Here is a 19923-nt window from a genome sequence, read left to right as displayed (position 1 = left end):
ACGGTGAGAAGCAACAGCAGAGAAACTGCAGCAGCAGAACCCAGAGACGAGTGTGAGTCGGCGCAGTGGAGCTGCCCAGCCCACAGACTAAGTGGGTATACTGACCTGTGCAGCCAGAGAGCTGAACACAGCTGGCTAGGTCTTAGCAGTGGAGTGGATGCCCCCAGGCACTTTATTGGCAGAGCTAAAGAACACTGCAACACTTTCTGGAGCAGGGCAGGGCCAAGAGGCCTAAGACCTGTGGGCGCTGCTAGGAAGAGTCTGTCTTGATTGAACAGCTGTAGCATGAGTTGATCCTGATTCTGAATTATAACCTGTTATACTGGTTACGGAGTCCTGGTGTGGCGCTGTGGGTTAATGCACCAGACAGCAACACTTTGAACTGCAAGGTCGGCGGTTCAAGCTCACCAGCTGCTCCTTGGAAACCCTATATAGGGTAGCTATGGGTCAGAATCGACTCGACAGCACTTAACAACAACATAGTGGTTACGAGTCGGGCTGCTAACCTCAAGGTCAGCAGTTCGAAACTGCTGGTTGTTCTGAGGGAGAAAGATGAGGCTTTCTGCTCCCGTAAAGATTCACAGTTCAGGGTCGCAATGAGTTGGAACTGACTCTACGGCATACCACCACCGCTTCCCTCCTAACCCCCATATTGTGTGTATGATCTGAGAGTTCTGTGTGGCTGTTGCAGTGCATTGCTGTGGGAGGGACAACTGGTGTCATAACTGGTAAAAAGGTTGGAGGGAGAGGAGGTAGGTTTTACCTCTTTTTCATAGGAATCAGCCTTGTGCTGTAGATCCTGATTCTCTTTCCCCTTGTGAAGTTAGGTCAGATGCCTTCACCATGACAATTTTACGTTCCCTAAGAGGTAGGGAACCCCAACGAGATGGATTGGCCAAGTGGTATTATCGATGGACTCAAGCGTGGCAACAATAGTGAGGTTGGACCAGGATTGGGCAGTGTTTAGTTCTGCAGTGCATAAGGTCACTATGAATCAGTGCCGACTCAATGACACCTAACAACAAGAGGTAGGGTCTTCTTCCCCTGACCTACCCCTCATAAAGCACTTCAGAACTGACACCAAGGCCAGCTGACCTCCCTGAATTACCTGGACCTCCAGTTTCCACCCAGAATGTTGACGGACTTGGTGGAGGTGGGGTGGGCAATAGGTGGTGGGGAATAAGGTTAAAGGAAATCCCTGAAACCTATTTCAGCCAGACTTGGACAGCTCTGAAAGGGCACAGAACCCCAGTTCCAGACAGTATGCCACCCCTTTCCCCACTCCAGGTATACTTGCAGCCTTGCCTGGAGACAGGGTTGGGGTTGAATGACCCCTGGCAGTGTATACACTTATTTCACTGACACTTCCTGGGGGGCTTCTGAGCTGGACTGCCCACTGCTCAACCACTTTCAGATCTGTAGTCTTGAGCAGGTTACTTAATCTGCCCAAGCTTTAGCTTCTCTATAAAAATGGGGACAATAATTGTACTCACTTCCCAGAGTATGGGTGAGGATTATCTATTTTCAAGGGAGGATGGGAGTAGGGCATGACACCGTGGTTCACACTCTAGGTGTCCAGTGGGGAAGGGGCAGGGGCAAGGGTGATGACCCCTCCATCCTTACTGAGCCCCTTCCTCTAGTGCTGGTGGAAGCAGGGGCAGGTATCCAGGGAGCCTGGCTAGAGAAGCAGAGAAGCGGGGTCCTCAGTCACCAGGCTCTACAACCTCAGGCAAGTCACTCATCTCCAGAACTGGGGGAGGAGTGAGGAAAGGAATACTGGAGTCAAGAGCTGGCAGGAGCTGGAATCATGCCTGCCTCCTCAGCAGGCACCCAGCAGAGAAAGGTCTAGAAAAAGGACCCCTCTGAAGCTGGGGAGGGCAGGTCTCCCCACCTCCACCACGTCCTGTCCCACACTGGGTAGTTTGCTCAATTCCTTGGCCCTGAGCCACTACCCGTAGTCTCTGTTCCAGCTGTTCAGCAACCATTTCCTGAGCATCTTTTGTCTGCTTGGGCCTGTGTCAGGGGATAACACGGATGGTTAAGATACCGACCCAGCTCTCAAGGGAGAAAGAGGATTGTTGAATTATCTTCTTTCTTTAAAGCTCTGAATCCTGGTGGGGGGTGGGGGAGGAGGTTAGGAGGTGGCTTTTGAGAGTTTCTTGTCCCCTTTCTGCCTGTGGAACCTGGGGCAAATTACAGGATTTCTGATCCTCAGCCTTTTTTGACTAAAACCTCAGGTCAGTCTCTGATGATACCTTGCAGTTCTAAGGCCTTGGGATCGATTTGGGATTACTGATTTAGACGCCCAGTGCTTGAGGCCCATGCCAAGTCCAATTTCAGAGCAGACCTCCAAGGGCGGGATCCAGAGGACAAGCCACGTTTGAATCCAGGTTCTATCACAGCAGACAAGTTGTATGACTTTGGGCAGATTACGACCCTAAGTCTCTCTGAGACTGAGTTTTCTTAGATCTAAAATGGATTTTATGGTATGCCTGCTATCCCTGGTGGACAGGAAACTGACAGATCATATTGACGCTAGTGGGAACCTCCCCAAATACAATCTGCTCCCTGCCAAGGACGTCCCCAAGCCCTGGACCCTTCACTCCATGGGGGGAAGCCAGTTTCTGAGTTCTATTGAGAAAAGAGAACTGGGGAAGCAGGAACTGGCAGCCCCAACCAACTGACGTAGGGTGGGCAAGGGCACAAACGATTTAAAACCTCCTTCATTTGAATATGTACTAGTTTGGAATCCTATCTTGCTTTATGAAGAAAATGTTTGCTAATGAAATTAATAGTGCAAACAAGAATTGGGGAAGGCAGGCAGCCAGGGTAGATGGGTTATTTAAACACACTTCAAAGAACACACTTCTCTGGGTCTAAGCAGCACCATTTGCATACGTAATGATTGTGCTAATTATAGGTGGCCTCATCTGTTAACAACACGTTTGCCTGGTTGTGCTACATTATTGTAATCACCCAGTCAGATTTTTCTGGATGCTTTTCACTAAAGATAACAACAGTAATAATAATGCCTATCATTTTTGATCCCTTGCTATGTGCCAGGCATCCTACCAGGCACTGTGACAGTCATCATCTCATTTAGTCCTTACAACAGCTATCTCTTGTTTACAGCGGACGAGACTGAGGTGTATAGAGAGGTTAGGTAACTTGCCTGGGGTCACACAGCCAAGAGCTGGCAGATTTGGAAAATTAACCTAAGCTCACTATTAAGTTACACATGAGGGGGATTCTCTGGGGAGACTCAGCACATGTTCTCACTTTTCATTTCAAAGCTTTCTTTGTCTCATTTAGTCCTTTCAGAAACCCCCGTTTTGTTGAAGAGCGAGCTGAGACCCTAGCAAGGAGTTAGGGGTGGTGGGCTTCTAGGGCAAAGCCAGGCCCAGGATACCAGTCCCCCTTCATCCAGTAGGGCTGGGGGACATGGCCCTGTGAGGTCTTGAAGGGATGGTTGTCACCGTTAGGAGGAGGGTGTCCCTGGCCTCTCCTACTTGAGCACAGCTAGGCTTGGCCTGATGATCAAAGAAAATTAGGAGGTAATAAACAGGTGGGAGGGCGCTAACATGTCATAAATGGCTTTATACACATTGTCATTAAATGAGAGGTTGCACACAAGTGGCTCGTGGCCACATGATACCCAGAGACAGGTTGAATTTGGTATGACAGGATGGGACTTTTGTTTTTTTCAAATCTAATACTTAGACATCCCTGAAACATTACCTGAAAAGTTGGATTTCTGGTTTCTCTTAAACAACAACAAAAAAACAGATAAGACAACATTAGGCCTATATTTCTGGGACCCTGGGAGATGGGGTGGGGGTGCAGGTATTAATGTTTCCATTCTATAGCTTGAGAGACTGAGGCTAGGAGGGGAACATGTGCACTACTCTCCACAGAGCTTCTGGGGAGAAGCCAGGACTTAACCCCTCTTGTCACTGGTGAACCTATGCTGGTTCTCATTCCATCATGTTGCCTCCCAGCCATGTCACCCTCCCCACCCCACCTCCACTCCCCCACCAGGCCACCAAGGAAAGAAAGAAACCTTTCACAGACTTAATGACTCAAAAATAACCAACAGTGAACCAGGGGACTGTTCCTGCCTCCCTTCTTCCCTTTCTCCCCTTCGACAGGCCGGAGGGGACTTGGGAAACCTATTCATTTCAACTCAATTATTTTCTTGAAGACAGACTGGAACTGAATTAGGTCAGCGGCTATATTTGCTGTGCTCAGCTGTTTCCCCTGTCACACCATCACCCATCAGGTCTGCTACTGGGCTGGCTCTGTGAGCTATGCTCACCAATTCTAACTCCATATTGGTGGTCATTCCTCGCAGACCTGAGTCAGGAAGAGAAGAGCTGGTGGAGTGGAGTCCTATCACCCACTGGGCTGTAGGAGCAGGCCATTGTAGCGTCAGGCTCCAGGATCATTGAGACCAGGGTTTTACGTACTAGCCGTTGAATGTCCACCACCAGCCTGCAGTAGAAGTGTTTCTAACAGTGGAATTTTCACAGGTGAGGAAACCAGAGCTTCCAGTCCGGTTCATTCCATTTGGACTTCCTACTGAGAATTTGCCTTTCCACCCCAGACATAAAATGATAGATTCTGAATCAGAATCTACATTTTAACAGGCGATTCTTCTATACTCTTACTGGGGAGTTATAAGAAGTCCTGAAGGAAAGTATGACCCAGAGAAATTAGTGCTTATTGGAGAGTCTAGGGGTGGGGCACAATGGGGACCTTCCCAGGTCTATGACTTAGAGCAAAGTATTGGCTGCTCTGCATTTCTGTTGCCCATCTGTATGTGGGGGTGATAAGCTGACACCCCGTGGGACTGGTCACCGTGATGCCATGTGTGCGTTGCCTTCTGTCCACGCTTAGTGCCCTGCACCATAGGGAAGTTGAGGGTTGTTAGGACACCCACCTATTCCGGAAACTTTTCCCACTTCCCTGCTCCCAAACTGGAAATGCAGTCATTGTACATCAGTTGTTGGACAGGCCCTCTGCTATGTGCTGCTGTCCTTCCTTTGGGTCCACACCTGTGATGTGTATTTTGCTTTGGTCCTAATGTCTCTGTGTGTTTCCCCCTTCTCTTAACTGCCAGCTTCTTGGGGGCAGAGACCCTGTGTCTGGTTTACTTGTTGGCATATTGGTACTACCCCCTTTCTGGTTGTATGGCCTTAGACCAACTGTTTAACCTCCGTGGGCCTGTTCTCCCATCTGTAAAATGGGAACAATGATCGCTCCCTATGACAGAAGTCATGAGGGAGGAGGTGAGTAATAACAGACATGGTGATATTGAACAAGATGCCTATGTTGAACAGACTCTTGGGAAACATTGGGTAAAAATCATGTTCTCTCCATTTTCCTGAAACAGAGACTATCGAAGAGTGGGAGCTCTGGGGAGTTGTGTCTTCCTGCAGAGTTGCTGTAAATGAGTCTTCCCCTCTGGTTACATGGAGGGAGGGACACAGGCTGATATCCTCTGGGCTTCCTCCCCTCAGCTCCTCCATGTTCTGTCCTGTAGGGGACTGAGGGCTGGGCCTTTTTAGAGAACAGGTTGCTGACAATTACCTTAAGCTTTCCAGAGGTGTTGGGCATCCCTGGGCTGGGGCAGGTGAAAGCCTCCAAGCACTCAGGCTACAATGCCTGTCACTGGACTTCTTTTAGCAGTCATGGTACCTGGGGATGGAGCAGGAGCCCTCCCTCCAATATTGTTGATGGTCTGCGAATTTATGGAGGTTTGAATTCTTTGGCCTCATTTACTGATCTGTGAACCAAGGATAATAAAATGTACCTTTCCAGGTGTGTGGTAAACTGAAGGAGAGTGGTAGTGGACTTGGGCACCCCGCCTGCTGTGGAGTAGATACTCTGCACACAGTATAGCGAAGGCTGTGGCGATGCAACTTAGAGGCAGGGTAGGTGAGCTTGTCAGGAACAAAGAAGTTGGGCTCTGATGGGAGCCCAGTTATTGGAACTAGAGTTTGGGGGACAGGACTTAGGGATGATAGAAGCTCTTACCACAAGCCTGACTTGAAGCCAAGCCCTCAGCAATCATCGGTTCTCACTTGGCTCTTGGTAACGCTTAATCCCTTGTGTACCTTGCTGGGTGCTGCTCAGCACTTGGCACTGTGACAACTAAGAAAAAGAAAAGCTGACCATGTCTCATTGCTTGTTAGAGTAAATTTACTCTCTGTTTTTCAGAGGAGGTGTCACATGGGTGGAAATATATTCCACTAAATACTTGGATGGGAACATTACATTTTTTGAGGGAACATGTGTCAGTATCACTGTGGAGACAAGGTACCAGGATTGTCTGCCAGCTGAAGTTGTCACCACAAGACACAAATGGCCTGCTGGATGGAGGGGGTGCACCCAAGCTGGTGGTGGAAAAGGAGACCAGAGGGGCCGGAATACGGCCAACTTTAATGGTTGGGAGAAGAAGTCCTAGTGACACAATCATTAAGTGCTTGTTTACAAACTGAAAGGTCAGCACTTCTAAGCACCAACCAACCACTCTACAGTAGAAAGAGATTGACAAGCTGTTTCCCTAAAGATTACAGTCTCAGAATCCCTGTGGGGCGGCTCTACTCAGTCTTAGAGGGTTGCTATGAGTCAGAATCAACTCGCCAGCAACAGGTTTGAGTTTTTTGTTTTTGTTTTGGTATTAGTGGGTGGGAGGAGGAGTCTGAGCTGGAGGGCATTAAGTAGGTAGGAGGAGGAAGAGGGTTGGGAAGCTGGAAGCTGATACACATTAACTCCCTAGCACCCCAGCACAAAGTGGGTGGGTTGCTCCAGGGATGGAAACAGAGATAGAGGCTCTCGAATGGGGAGCACTGCAGCTCAGACCAGAAATGCAGGCTGGGGCCAGATTATTGAGGGGTATTCAATTGTATGTTTGACAAGAGGTCAAAAGACCTGGAGTCCAGCTCCCACCAATAAGTAGCTGTGTGACCTTGAACAGCTTTTCCAACCTTCCTGTGCTTGACTTTCAGTTGTAATCAAATGTGACTGTGGATACACACAATTTATGGCTCTTTGGAAGATTAAAAGAGTTAATGTATGTAAAATACCTAGCACTGGGCCTGGCACATAGCAGGTGCCAGGACACATTTGTTGTTTGTTGCTGATGATAAAGCCACACAGGCACAGATGTGCCTCACATAAATTAACAACTGGGCTTCATTGAAACTGCTTCCCAGAGTTAGCCCTCAATCCCATACTGAGTTTGCGTCTCACCTTCAGCTAAGATTTAGGTAGTTCCACACTAGTGTCTTTAGTAGTCCTTGGTCATAAACAGCCAGGCCCTGGGTTCTGGTGTCTGCTGCTGTTCCACAGATTCATCCCAAGGCAGTGGGTTACAGCAGCACCCAACTCCAGCTACTCTGGGCAGGTCAGAAAAGGCCTCTGTCCTCTGAATAGCCTTTAAAATGAAGAGGGCCTGAAGACTCCTTTTCTGGGATATGAGCACATCTCTCCTGAAGGGGAGGTACAAGTGCTTGTCCAAAGTGTTTTTTGACATCTTGGGACTGGCTCTTTTGTCACCAGGAAATGTGGAACTCCTTGAGGAGGAAGAGTCCCAGAGTCTACCAGAAAGTTTATTAGTCCAATTGGTGAGGACACTTCAGACCTTAAAGAAGATATGACAACTGGGGAAGATTGACTGCAGGGTGTATGTGCCCCTCATGTATTTATTAAAGATGAATAGAGACTTCCGGCAAGATGGTGGACTAGGCAGACACACTCTACAGACCCTCTACAACAAATATACAAGAAACAAAGTAAAACAGACACAGATGAAAATTCTGGCATCCTGAACTTCAGAAGAAAGGTTTAGTGAGGTGGGTGGAGTGCTTGCTGGGAGGAGAGACGGAGCAGGTATGGCAAGAGAAGGAGATTGACTGGTGAATGAGTGACCAGATGCAGCAGCTCCACCATCTTGTGAATAGCTCTGGCAATGGAGGGAGACCTGACAGAGCAGATTTGCACTGTCAATAGAAAAGGTGCTACTACTTCTGTTTTCCCATGCTCTCATGGCGACCAGAAGTGTGGCCAGCTTCCACCTTCCTCCACTCCCACCTCAGACCCTGTCCTCCAGAAGTTCAGAGCTGCGAGGTGGGGCTGTTTGTACAATTTAGATATGCAGCTTTGATGCCTGGATTCAGGTGGGCTCAGCTACAGACCTCCAAAACCCACAAAGCCACCAGACCAGCATTTATTTAGTCACCCAGTCCCTAGTCTCCCTGTGGTCCTAACAGACACTGAAATCAGCTCCATCGAGGGCCCTCATGAATTCCGGATTGAATTCCTTGAACATGGATAACACCAAAGCCAATAGGATCTCCATCTAGGGCCAGGAACTCTATTTTCACATCCCTTTAACATCCGTCTTGTGAGCTCCTTGGATTGCAGGAGCCTTCCAGAGATTTTTCCTCTCTGTGTTCAACAACTGCACTGTGTTTTTATAAATATGACAACTTCATAATTCCCTGGAGACAACAGAAAAGTTTAGCTCATACAAAGAAACGAGAGAATGGCTCAAACAAATGACCACAATGTAAAACCAGAAGATGTTTCTGAGGAAGAAAAGGTAACAGAACTAACTGAAAAAGAATTCAAAATAATAATAATTGAGTACCTTCAAAGGATAGATAAAAAGATAGAGGAAAGCCAGGAGAACACAATAAAAAATTTAAAGAAGAATTCAAGAAAACACTGTAAGAACAAACAGACAAAATAAATGCAAATTTTGAAACAATATAAAACCTGTAATTAAAAATCCAGAAGATTAATACTAAGCTCTCAGAAATGGAAATACATTGAAAGGGCAAAGGATTAGTTGCAAAGCAAAGGAAACCCGAATTAGTGAGCTTGAAGATAAATCTCTCAATACTCGTATGCTAGAAGAACAATCAGAGAAAAGAATTAAAAAATCCAAAGAAAGCCTAAGAGTTATGTGCAACACCATGAAGAACAACTTATGGGCAATTGGAATTTCAGAACAGAAAGAGATAAGCACAGAGAAAATTGTCAGAGTTGTTGGGATAGAACTTCCCTAACACCATGAAAGACGAGAAGATAAGCGTACAAGAAATTGAACAAACCTCAAACAGAATAGATCCAAAAAGAAAATCACCAAGACATATCATAATCAAACTTTCTACAATCAAAGACAAGGAAAGAATCCTGAGAGTGGCTCAGGAAAAATTAAGGAGAAGCAATAAGACTAAGATTGGATTTCTCAGCAACAACTATGGAGGCAAGAAGGCAACAGAATGCCACATACAAAACTCTGAAGAAAAGAAAAGACTGCCAACCAAGAATCATATGCCCAGCAAAGTTGTCCCTCAGATATTACAGTGAAATTAGGAGATTTCCTGATAAACAGAAATTTAAAAATTTTGTAACGACCAGAGCGACTTTACAAAAAATGCTAAAGGGTGTTCTTTGGACTGAGAACCAACAACAGCAGACAACAAACAACCTGAGATTACCACATAGCATATATGACACCACCACCCAGGACTCAATCCAGATATAGAAGTATTTAAAACAGACCTACAATACTGAAAATAGGGAACCAAATATATCAGTTTATAATGACGTCAACTAAAAAGCAAAAAGAGGGAATAGTGTAGATACAGAACTTCCAAATAGCAAGGAAGTCAAGTAGATTTCAAGATAAAACAGACTGTTTTAAGCAGGGAAAAAATGAATAAATTACATGGTAATCTCAAAGGAAAATAATACACGCAGCACATCAAAATTAAAAAAGAGGAAAATCAGGATGATTTAACATAGCAGAAATTAAAATGAAAAGAAAACCCACAAACCAAATGAACTTTTAGCATAGGCAATTATGTGGAACAAACAATCCAACAGTACTACAAAACAACAACAACGAAAAACCACATAGACAAATGACAACAATTTATGTCTATTGATAATTACGCTGAATGTACATGGATTAAATGTACCAGTCAAGAGACATAAAGAGCAGAATGGATAAGAAAACAGGATCCCTTGATCTGCTGTCTACAAGAGACATCAAAAAGGTGGAGACAGCCTAAATGCCCATTAACAGAAGAATGCTTATACACACTTTGGTACATACTCACAATGGAATACTACAAAACATAGAAGAATACTGATGAATCTGTGAAACACCTTACAACATGGTTGAACCTGGAGGACATTATGCTGAGTGAAATGTCAATCAAAAAAAATTTTTTTTTCAAAGTCTTTATTGTGAATTGAGTGATAGTTTTATATTCATGGTTTCACTGCAGTTATTATAATCTCCTCCGTGCATCATCATTCAACAGTATTTGCTCTTATTCCCTCTGTTTTGTTTTTGGGGGGTCTACACAGAAACACTCAGGAATATATAATCATTTAAACAACCAAAGGGTACATTCTGCAAGCCTACCTCCTGGCCGCCAGCACACAGCCTTTTTCTTTCCACGAGTATAGAGTCCTCAGCTGCTCTATTTCTCCATGTCCTCGTCTCTGCCTCCATTTCTGGTGTCGCTGCTTCTCTGAATAGGGTCCCACATTCTGCTTGTGCTCCTCTCCCTTGATACTCATAGGGTCCTCTGTTTCTGGAATGTAAGATTAACTACTCCCCCCTTTTCATTACAGAACTTCTACCTTTACAGTTGTGACAGTTGCAATTAGTTATGATAACAATTACTCACTATTGAATCATAAGAATCTTGTCCCCATCTCTTCACCAGACCCATCTAGACGAGATGAAAACTATCCAGTGGGAAGCCTACCTTCCCCTGCACACTCTGAAACTAAACTCCCTCTTGAAAACTTGTAAGCCAGTCACTTCATGCCTTTATCGCCCCCCATTTTAGATAGCCAGTGTCTAAGTTGGAGTCCTGGTTGGTGCTGTGGGCTAATGCGTCAGACTGTCAAGTCGTTTAACCACAGGGTCCGTGGTTCCAGCTCACCAGCTGCCCCTAGGAAACCCTATACAGGGTTGCTGTGGGTCAGAATTGACTCGACGGCACTTAACAACAACAATGTCTAAGTTGCCTGCCCCTATCTACTCTGTATACAGGGGGGATAGGATTGATAATTGATGTGAAGACTCCGTTCCTCTCAGTTGGTATTTTTAGCTACTACATCCATAAATAGAGGTCAAGTTCATCAGATTGTAGCAATTTACACTTGTTTCTTCTATCAAAAAAAAAATATATATATATCTTCCTCTAAGGAGCTTGACTTGAAGGCAGTTAACAACAACAAACAGGGAGCTCTGGTAGCGTAGCGGTTACAAGTCAGGCTGCTAATCTCATGGTCAGCAGTTCAAAACTACCAGCGCTTCCGCTGAAGAAAGATGAGGCTTTTTGTTCTCGTAAAGATTTACAGCCTTGGAAACCCTATACAGGGTCTCTATGAGTCGGAACCGACTCCACGGCACACCACCACCACCACCAGTCAAGTTCTGATCATCAAGCCATTGAAGCTACGTCGAATGGATGCTATCTACAAGTTTGGGATTTCTTGTGCATCCTCACTTCATATCAGCTGGGCTCTTCGCTCTCAGCTCTAGCCCTCTGTGGCTATGTCCTTGTCCATGGGCACAGGAAGTCCCCAGGTCTCACCACATTTCTGACCAACCAGCACTTCCTCCTCTTTCTCTCATCTCCAGGTCAATGGGAGGCTACGGAGCATCAATTACAAATTCTTGATTAAAGAAACAATTTATGATGATTGGTGGGAGATGGGAGGGCGGAAGGGGAAATTCATGGGCTAGAGGTTGGTGGTATCCAAGTCCTGGTGTGGCGCTGTGGGTTAATGCACTTGACTGCAAAGTTGGTTTGATCTGCAAGGTCGATGGTTCAAGTTCACCAGCTGTTCCATGGAATCCCTATATGGGGTCACTGTGGTTCATAACCCACTGGACAGCACTTAGCAAAAACAATGACAACAGAGGGCGGTGGTGGTAGTTATGTACCATGGAGTCAGTTCCTGTATAGGGAGTCAGCCACCCTGTTTGGGTTTCTGAAGCTGTAAATCTGTATGGAAGCAGAAAGCCTCATCTTTAGGCTCATAGAACATGGGTGACAGGGCAGGCAGTGTACAAGAGGGAGTTAGTAGAGGAAAGATGACAGTAGCAAGAGACATGGAGAAATACAATAGTTATAGTGAATAGAGGTAAGTGCTGTTCGCTGTTGGTACATGGTGGGGATTGTAACCATGTAGTGAAGCAAAGTGTATGATTTGTTGAATGCAAAACTGATGATCTGCTTTGTAAACCTTCACTCAATTCACACTTGTTGTTGTTAAGTGCCGTCGAGTTAGTTCTGACTCATAGCAACCCTTTGTAGGGTTTCCAAGGAGTGACTGATGAGTTTGAACCACTGACCATGCAGTTCAAACTAGCTTTGCAGTCTAGCACATTAACCCACAGCGCCACACCAGGACTCCTAATTCACGATAAAAAGTTTAAAAAATAAATAAATATGAATAGACCTTCAAGGAGGACCTGGTGGGGCAGACAGCAGTACCCAAGAGAGGAGGAGTCAGGCTGAGGACCCAGGAAGAGAGAGGGATGGAGAGTGGCAGGCTTCCCTAAATGGGGGCAGTTGAGCTGGGTATTGAAAGATGACTTGAAATTAGAACCAGGGACTGGAGGGGAAACCAGTGGCATCAAAGGTATGGCTATGAGACAGGGTGTGGGGAAGAGTGGAAAAGAAGTAGGTCCTTGTGGCTAGTTGGGACAAATATATAAAGTAAAGTGTGAGGAGTATGAGTGGGTGGGGCCCAGTGGATTGGGAAGGTCTGGTGTGGCGCTGTAGGATAAGTACTGGACCATAAGGTCGGTTTGAACCTCAAAGTTGACAGTTCAAACTCAACCAGCTACACGGAACTGGCTCAACAGCACATAATAACAACAAAACAGGCTCTCAGATTGTGTCTTGTGGGCTGCTGGAACCAGGGTTGCCTGGAGCAGAGTGACCTCTGAAATTCACCCAGTTATGTGGCTAAGGATGGTCACCGTACTTTTACATTATTATTAAAGATGCTTCTGATCGGAGCTTCCAAGAGGTTATGCAGACCTCTGAACTGGGGTTTGGTGAGCACAGACAGGCAGTCATGTTACTGGTGAGAGTGAAATGGATATCTTATGACCCCTTCCTATGGTGCGCTGTCACACAGGATGAGAGGAGCTGTCTTAGAGCCCTGTTTTTTTACAGTTTCTCAGAGCTGTGTGGATCAACTTACTAGAGATGCTATGGATGCTGTAGCTCAAAAGGGGAACAAATCTTTACAGCAAGGATCACTCCCCACCCCCTGCATACACAGAGTAGACAGGATGGACAACTTGGACATTGGGTACCCGAAGTGTCTGTGTGTGGGGGGTAGCTACAAAGGCAAGAAGTGACTGGCTTACAAACTTTCAAGAGGAAACCTAGATCCAGAGGGCACGGAGGAAGGTAGAATCTCTGCTGAGTAGTATCCAATCTGCCTAGGCGGGACTGATGAAAGGAAATGTGGATAGGTCTAATTGTTAACAGGACTGCTTATGAGGGTTGGAAATGTAAAGGTAGAGGTTTTGTAGCAAGGAGGGGAGTGATTAACTTTGCAGTCTAGGAGCAGAGGTCCCTGGGACCATCAAGGGAGAAGAGCGGAGAGCAGGACCCTACCCAGAGAAGTGGTGATGTCAGAGATGGAGGCAGAGATGATGACATGGAGAGATGAAGCGGCTGGGGACTTTAGACCCAGAGAGGGAGAGGGGCTGTGTGCTGACGACCAGGGTGCAGGCTTGTAGGGTATACCCTTTGGTTGGTTGATGAGGCATGGAGGGGATTGTAACCATGGCAATGAGACAATATACAATAGGATGAATGTAAAACTAATGTTCTCCCATGTAAACTATCACATAATTCACAATAAAACAAAAAACTTAACTAGAGATGGCTTCCTGCCTGGAGGGGAAGATTGGGGATAGATAGGGTAAGCATCCAGGAGGAAGAACTGGGGAGGAAGGCAAGAGGAGACAAGAACAGGTGCAAACATTTGAGGTGAGGCACTCCTGTTTTCAGATGTAGCTGAGTTCATTTATGTGACTTAGCATCTCTGGACTTGATTACTTCATCTGTAAAGCAGGTCTGTTTGAAACAGGTCAGTGGTTCAAATTCACCAGCTGCTCTTTGGACACTCTATACAGGGTCACTATGAGTCGGAACCAACTCAACGGTACTTAAACAACAACAAAGTGGTTACAGTACCTGCCTTGCCTGTTAGCTGCCACGATTGTCATCAAGTGGGAGAAGACTTGAGAGGAAGAATTGGAGATGCTCTGTCAGGAGCTGCACTCTACTTCCTGTAGCCATACCTGCTCTGAGAAGGGGCTGCTTCAGCCTTAAGGCTGCTCTCTGTAATTGCCTCTCCCTGTTTTGACATTTGAAGATGTTGGATAAATTGAGATGAAAGCAGAAAGGGGAAACTTTTGCCTCTGAAGGAAGGAAGTGCACCTCTGGGTTGGAACCTGGAAGGGATGGGGGTAGCTGGGCAAGGGTTGGAGTGTGGAAGATGCAGATGTGTAGTCAAGATTACTTTGTACCCAGAGCAGAGCTAAGCCTGGAGCCTAGAGCACAGCAGGGATGGAGTCAGAGACCTCCCAGGTTGGAGGCCACACTAAACTCTCACCACCTGCTCAGCAGCTGTCTGGGTCCAGGTCCTGCCTGCCTGTGCACAGTAGGTGCCTGACTCTGGGACAGTCAACAAGAACAAAGTAGTTGTTTGTGAGGGGCTGGGACAGTCTGGAACTATCATGATCTGAGCTAGGATCCTAGATGTCTCAGAATGGTGGAGCTGAGTAAGATCTAGGCAGTGACTCTCATCCTCCCACTGGCCTCTGTTTATCCATCTGGGGATTGGAGTCTATGCCTCATTGTATGGAAAAGTTATGCAGCAGCTACCTGAGTAGAAGTTGCTGGGGATGCCCTGCATGTGGTAGAGGTACCATACATGGAAACCATGGTGTGGCTTCTCTGGTGGGGTGAGGAAGGGGGCCCCAAGCCAAAATGTTACGTTGGCTGGGTGGGCCTTTACCAGTTGCTGTTGCTAAGTGCCATGGAGTCAGTTCCCACTCATAGTGACCCTGCATAGGGGTCACTTAAACCGATTTGCATTTCAGTGAGGGCTGTGAGTGACCACTGGGATGGTGTTTAGGAGCACAGACATCCCCTGACTCCAGCCTTCACAAGTTGGTCTCCTCCTTCCTCACAGTCACCCTCCACTTCTGTCGTGTTGGCCCAGACACAGTATTGTTCTTACAGAAGAGGACCCACCCCCATCCCTACACCCCTGATTGAAACTTGAACCGAGGACTGCATCCTGGAAATCCAGTCCTGTAGTAGCGCTGTGGGTTAATGCGCTGGACTGCAAAGTCGGTTTGAATCGCAAGGTCGGTGGTTCAAACTCATCAGTCACTGTATAGAAAACCCTATACAGGGTTGCTATGGAGTCGGGACCCACTCGGCGGCAAAACAACAACATCAGGGGGGCGCTGTCGAGTCTCTGGCAGGGAGTGGGAGGGACATTCCCCACTGGCCCTGCTGCCCTGCATGAGGATGGTGGGCCCATCACTGGCCTTCCCTGGACATGAGTTTTGTTCGCTTTTTAAAAATGTTTGAATGGAAACGGTGGATGGTTGTGTTTACTCTGGTGGGTCTCGACTGCTGTGATCTCTGCTGGATGAGTCCCGGGTGCGGCCGCGAGAGGCAGGGGCGGGCCAGGACACGACACGTCTCCTCCCCTCGACCTGTGGCCGGGGCGAGTTGGAACTGGCGGGAGCGCACCGCGGGAGCTGGGCTACCGGTGGTGAGTGACTGTTGGGACCAGCAGGGACCCAGGCCCACAAAGAGGCCTGGGTAGAAGGCGCTTCAAGGCGGGGTCCGGGAGCTCCCCACTCCTGGACCCAGTGCGTTTCTGCCCGTGCTGGCTACCCCAGAGCGCAGCGCCGAGTTTGAAGAGGAAACTGGATGCAGCTGGGGGCAGCTGGCCGGCCGAGGAGGAATGTCACCCACTGCTGGCGGGGCTGCTTGTGGGGGTGGGGCTCGAAGGCCTCTTGGTTTGGGATGACTGGGGGCGGAGTTGACTACTTCCGGCCTGGGGAGCGAGATTGGGGCGTGGCGCGCCTGATGGAAGTCTGGAATGCTCTGGGCGCGGCCCTGGGGGAGACTTTACATGGATGTACCCCTAGTCGTTTTCGTTACCCTGACTCCTCTTTGCTCTGCTCTGGCTGACCGTCTTATACCACCCAGAAACAGAAATCCATTCATTTTACAAATCTGCCCAGTGCCTGCTTTGTGCCAAGCACTTGTTCTAGGTGCTTTGAACCGGCTCTGTTTACCTGAATCTGATAGCCTTTTGGTGGGAGAAAGAAAAACTAACACGATTATTTCAGATCAGTGCTATGAAGAAAATGAAGCCAGGTGAAACTTAGGGGGTGAGGGAGCTCTTACTTTCGGGTGGGTGGGAAAGGCCTCTCCTAGGACTGGACATTCCACCCAAGACCCGAAAGAAGAGAGACCAGTTATGTCTAGAGTTGAGTCTGAGCAAGTGCAAAGACCCAGAGGCGGGACTTGGGGCAGGATATGACCCTGGGTGGAGTCCGCTTTTTAGGGGAGGAGTCTGGAATGGATCTCCTGGGACTGAGTCTCCTGTGCTCTGTGCTCCTAACTGCCTCAGTGGCTAGACGTGATTTGTTTTCAGGTGCCTTTGTAGGCTTCTTGGACCTGGAGGTTTTGCCATATGGTTACCTGTATAGAAGAGTATAATTTTCCACTTGTTTCCTGGAAGACCCGGAAATCTCTAGATGTTGTCGCAGCCGTGTGTTTAAGTCTTTTGAAATTTGAGCTTTAGAAGACACATTCTGTGTGTGCTTTGTGGGAGGGGTAAGCCCTCCTGGGCATTCCTCTTAGATGCCCACCAGGTCTAAGAGGGCCCCTGTTTTGGCCCCAAGAGGCGACCAGGTGCTTGCATGCCACTACCGCCCTCAGGAATGGGCCTCTGCGGCTTGGGACTCTTTGGTGACAATCTCAACAAGATCCTGGGTCGGTCCAGAGGGACTGCTTTGTGGACACCTGGCTACCTTCGAAAGCTGGATCTGGCTCCCAAGCCGAGAGTGCCCAGACCCAGATCAGCAGAGAGGCCTGCTTTCCCTCCACTACAAAGGTCTGTGGGTGGCTTTGTGGTGGGGGGGGCGATATGTGTATAGGAAACTCCCTCTGGGTGGGTCTCTAACCAGTGTGGGCTTGGCCAAACCTCCAGTGGGAATGGGGCTGGTTAGATATAGGGGCTGTTTCTCCCTGGAGCCCTTGGTCATCCTTGCTCTGCAAGGGTCAACAGCCCAGACCCCTTCTCCCTAGGGATTGAATGAAGGACTTTCTTCAGGGGTTTAGGAGGATGAGTGAAGTTGCAAGCTAGAGTTTGGAGACTGGCTCCTTCCTGGAACCCGGCCCTATCTATCAGGAGCTTGGAGTTGTTTGGGGGGAAGCAGCTTTGCTTAAGCCAAATGAGTTGGAGGGCAACACTTGGTGGGTGCCTGGAAGTGAGGGTCTAGACCCCAAACTGTGGAGGCTAAGAAGGCGTGCAGGCAAGAAAGAAGAAGACAGCCTTGTACCCTCCGGTTTTCCAGCACTTCCTCCCAGGGACAGATTTAATAATCTGAGCTTGTCTTTCTCACGGTTACTATTGCAAGAGAGAAGCTTTACTCCTAAAAGTTGTATTGATCCAGACACTAATAAAAAGTAAAGAGCTTTTTTTGAGCAGATTCCCCCTCCAATAGAACAGAAGACAACAGAGCCCCAGAAACACATTTGTTTCCTTCCTTCTCCCTAGATTTGGGGTCGGGAGGGTAGGCCGTGTTTCTTCGAGAAGCCTTCCCTGGTTAGGCTTTCTAGTCATCTGTTTTCTACCAGTCAAGGGCAGGTGCCACTTGTGCATCTTGTTTGTCCTCAAGGAAGGCTACCTTAAGGCTTTCTGGGTTGGCTCTTCTACTGCTCTGGTCTTTATTTTCTGGCCTCTTTTTTGTAATTTTTCCCAATTTTTATTGTGTATTGAGTGAAGGTTTACAAAGCAGATCATCAGTTTTACATTCAACAAACCATACACCTCATTTCATTTCAATAGCAGTTATCCTACTTCCTCCATGTGGTTCTTATTTCCTTTCTACCCTCCTTCCCAACCTTTCTGAACTTTATCCTTAGGTAAGTGCTGCCTTTTTTTATCTTGACTAGTTGACCATTCCATGGTGAGCCTTCCTTACTAGTATTGCCCTTCTTATATACCTATATACTGCTTGGCTGAAAATTGAGCCACAAGGGCAAGTTCAGTTCCAGACCTGTTGGGTTACCAAGTGTCACAGTCTCGAGTTCTTCCAGTCTCTTTCTGACTAGTAGTAAGTCTGTTCGTTTTTGTAATTTTCCTTTCAGAACAGTTGGTAGTGGTAGCTGAGCACCATCTAGTTCTTCTGGTCTCAGAGTCATGGAGACTGATGTTCACATTGTCCATTAGAGTAATTGTTTCCAAGCATTTTCCGTTTTCATCACTCTTCTTTCCTCAGGACAAGGAGAGAACAATTGTTATACCTTAGATGACCACTTAGGAACTTTTAAGATCCCAGTGGCTACTCACCAAAGGAGAATGTAGAACATTATCTTTGTGGACTGTGTTATGCCAATTGTCTGGTCTTTGTTTCTGGTTGTTGTTGTTGTGAAGTGCCATCAGATTGGTTCCGACCCATAGTGACTCTGTGTAGGGTTTCCGAGGAGCAGCTCCACCAACCTTGCAGTTTAAACTTTGCAGTCTGGCGCATTAACCCACAGCGCCACACTAGGACTCCTTGTTTCTGGTAGTGTTTCGTAAATACGTACTCTTTGAGTTCCTTCACCATGGCAAGCCCTCTCAGGATGCAGAAATGCAAGCTATAACCCTTGGCCACACATGCGCATAAGGTCACTGTGGGTCGGTACTGATTTTGATGGCACCTAACAACAAAAACAGCAACACAGAAGTTAGTCTGATGGAAGCCTGGAGAGCAATAGATAGTAGGGCAACAAACAAATGAAGTTCAGATGATGTGATGTCTCCCTGCTGAAATGTAAGTCAGGGATTTTTGTCTGTTTTGTTCAACACTTGTATTCCCGGTGCCTAAAACAGTGCTTGGCACATAGTTTGCACTTAATAAATATTTGTTGATTGAATGAACCGGATACTGTGAAGGAAACAAGCCAAGTGTCACTGAAGAATAATAGGGTGGGGCAGGACTTGTCATAGTCCAGGGACGGACTGAGTCCCAGAAGACACCAGAAGCTAGCCATCTGATCTGAGTCCCATAGAACCCCATGTGATTCTTTGTATACATAAGAATCACCTAGGGATCTTGTTAAAATATAGAGTCTGAGTCAATATATCAGGGGTGGAAATGCAAATTCTCAGCAGGGAGTTGAACCAGAATGAACCAGTTGGAAGCACTGATTTATATTTATTTGAGGTACTGTGAGGAGTAATTGAAAGGTTTAAAAGTCCAGGAGTTAAATGATCTGCTTGGCATTTCTAAAGGGTCTTTTGACTTCTAGTGAAGAGCAGATGGGAGCTGAGTGGCATCAAGGGTTGCCTGAGCTTTGGGGTGCCCTTAGAGTGGCAGCTATGAAAGGTTTTAGAGACCGCAACCGGATTTGCTGCTGCTGGATTAGGTTCTGAGGAAAAGAGAGAGTTCCTGGCCTTGAAAAATCCTGACTTTAGCCACTGGGCTTGAGTTCCACTCTGAACATTTCAGGCTTGAGGTTCTAGGAAACATCCAAGAGATGTCAAAGTGGTCATTAGATATGTGAGTCTGGAGCTGAGTGTAGGGAGGGCTGAAAATAGTACTTTAGGAGTCCT

General features: G+C 47.1%; 1 protein-coding gene across 3 annotated transcripts in view; it reads left to right on the top strand.

The window, feature by feature from the left end:
- Positions 1-19923, top strand: part of DAB2IP (DAB2 interacting protein) — a 235744-nt gene that overhangs the window by 175541 nt on the left and 40280 nt on the right. Inside the window, exon 1 of one of the 3 annotated variants that reach the window (XM_006865663.1) lies at positions 17042-17214. The exons of the other annotated variants lie outside the window; for them this stretch is intronic. Coding sequence (XP_006865725.1) covers positions 17042-17214 — 173 coding nt within the window. Of the gene's footprint in view, positions 1-17041; positions 17215-19923 lie in introns of those variants that run through there. 3 annotated transcript variants of the gene reach the window in all.

Source organism: Chrysochloris asiatica, unplaced genomic scaffold, assembly GCF_000296735.1.
Source record: "Chrysochloris asiatica unplaced genomic scaffold, ChrAsi1.0 scaffold00081, whole genome shotgun sequence".
In the NCBI taxonomy this organism is placed as follows: Eukaryota; Metazoa; Chordata; class Mammalia; order Afrosoricida; family Chrysochloridae; genus Chrysochloris; species Chrysochloris asiatica.
Note: the sequence above shows the minus strand (reverse complement) of the source record. Positions and strands in the feature narration are given on the sequence as shown.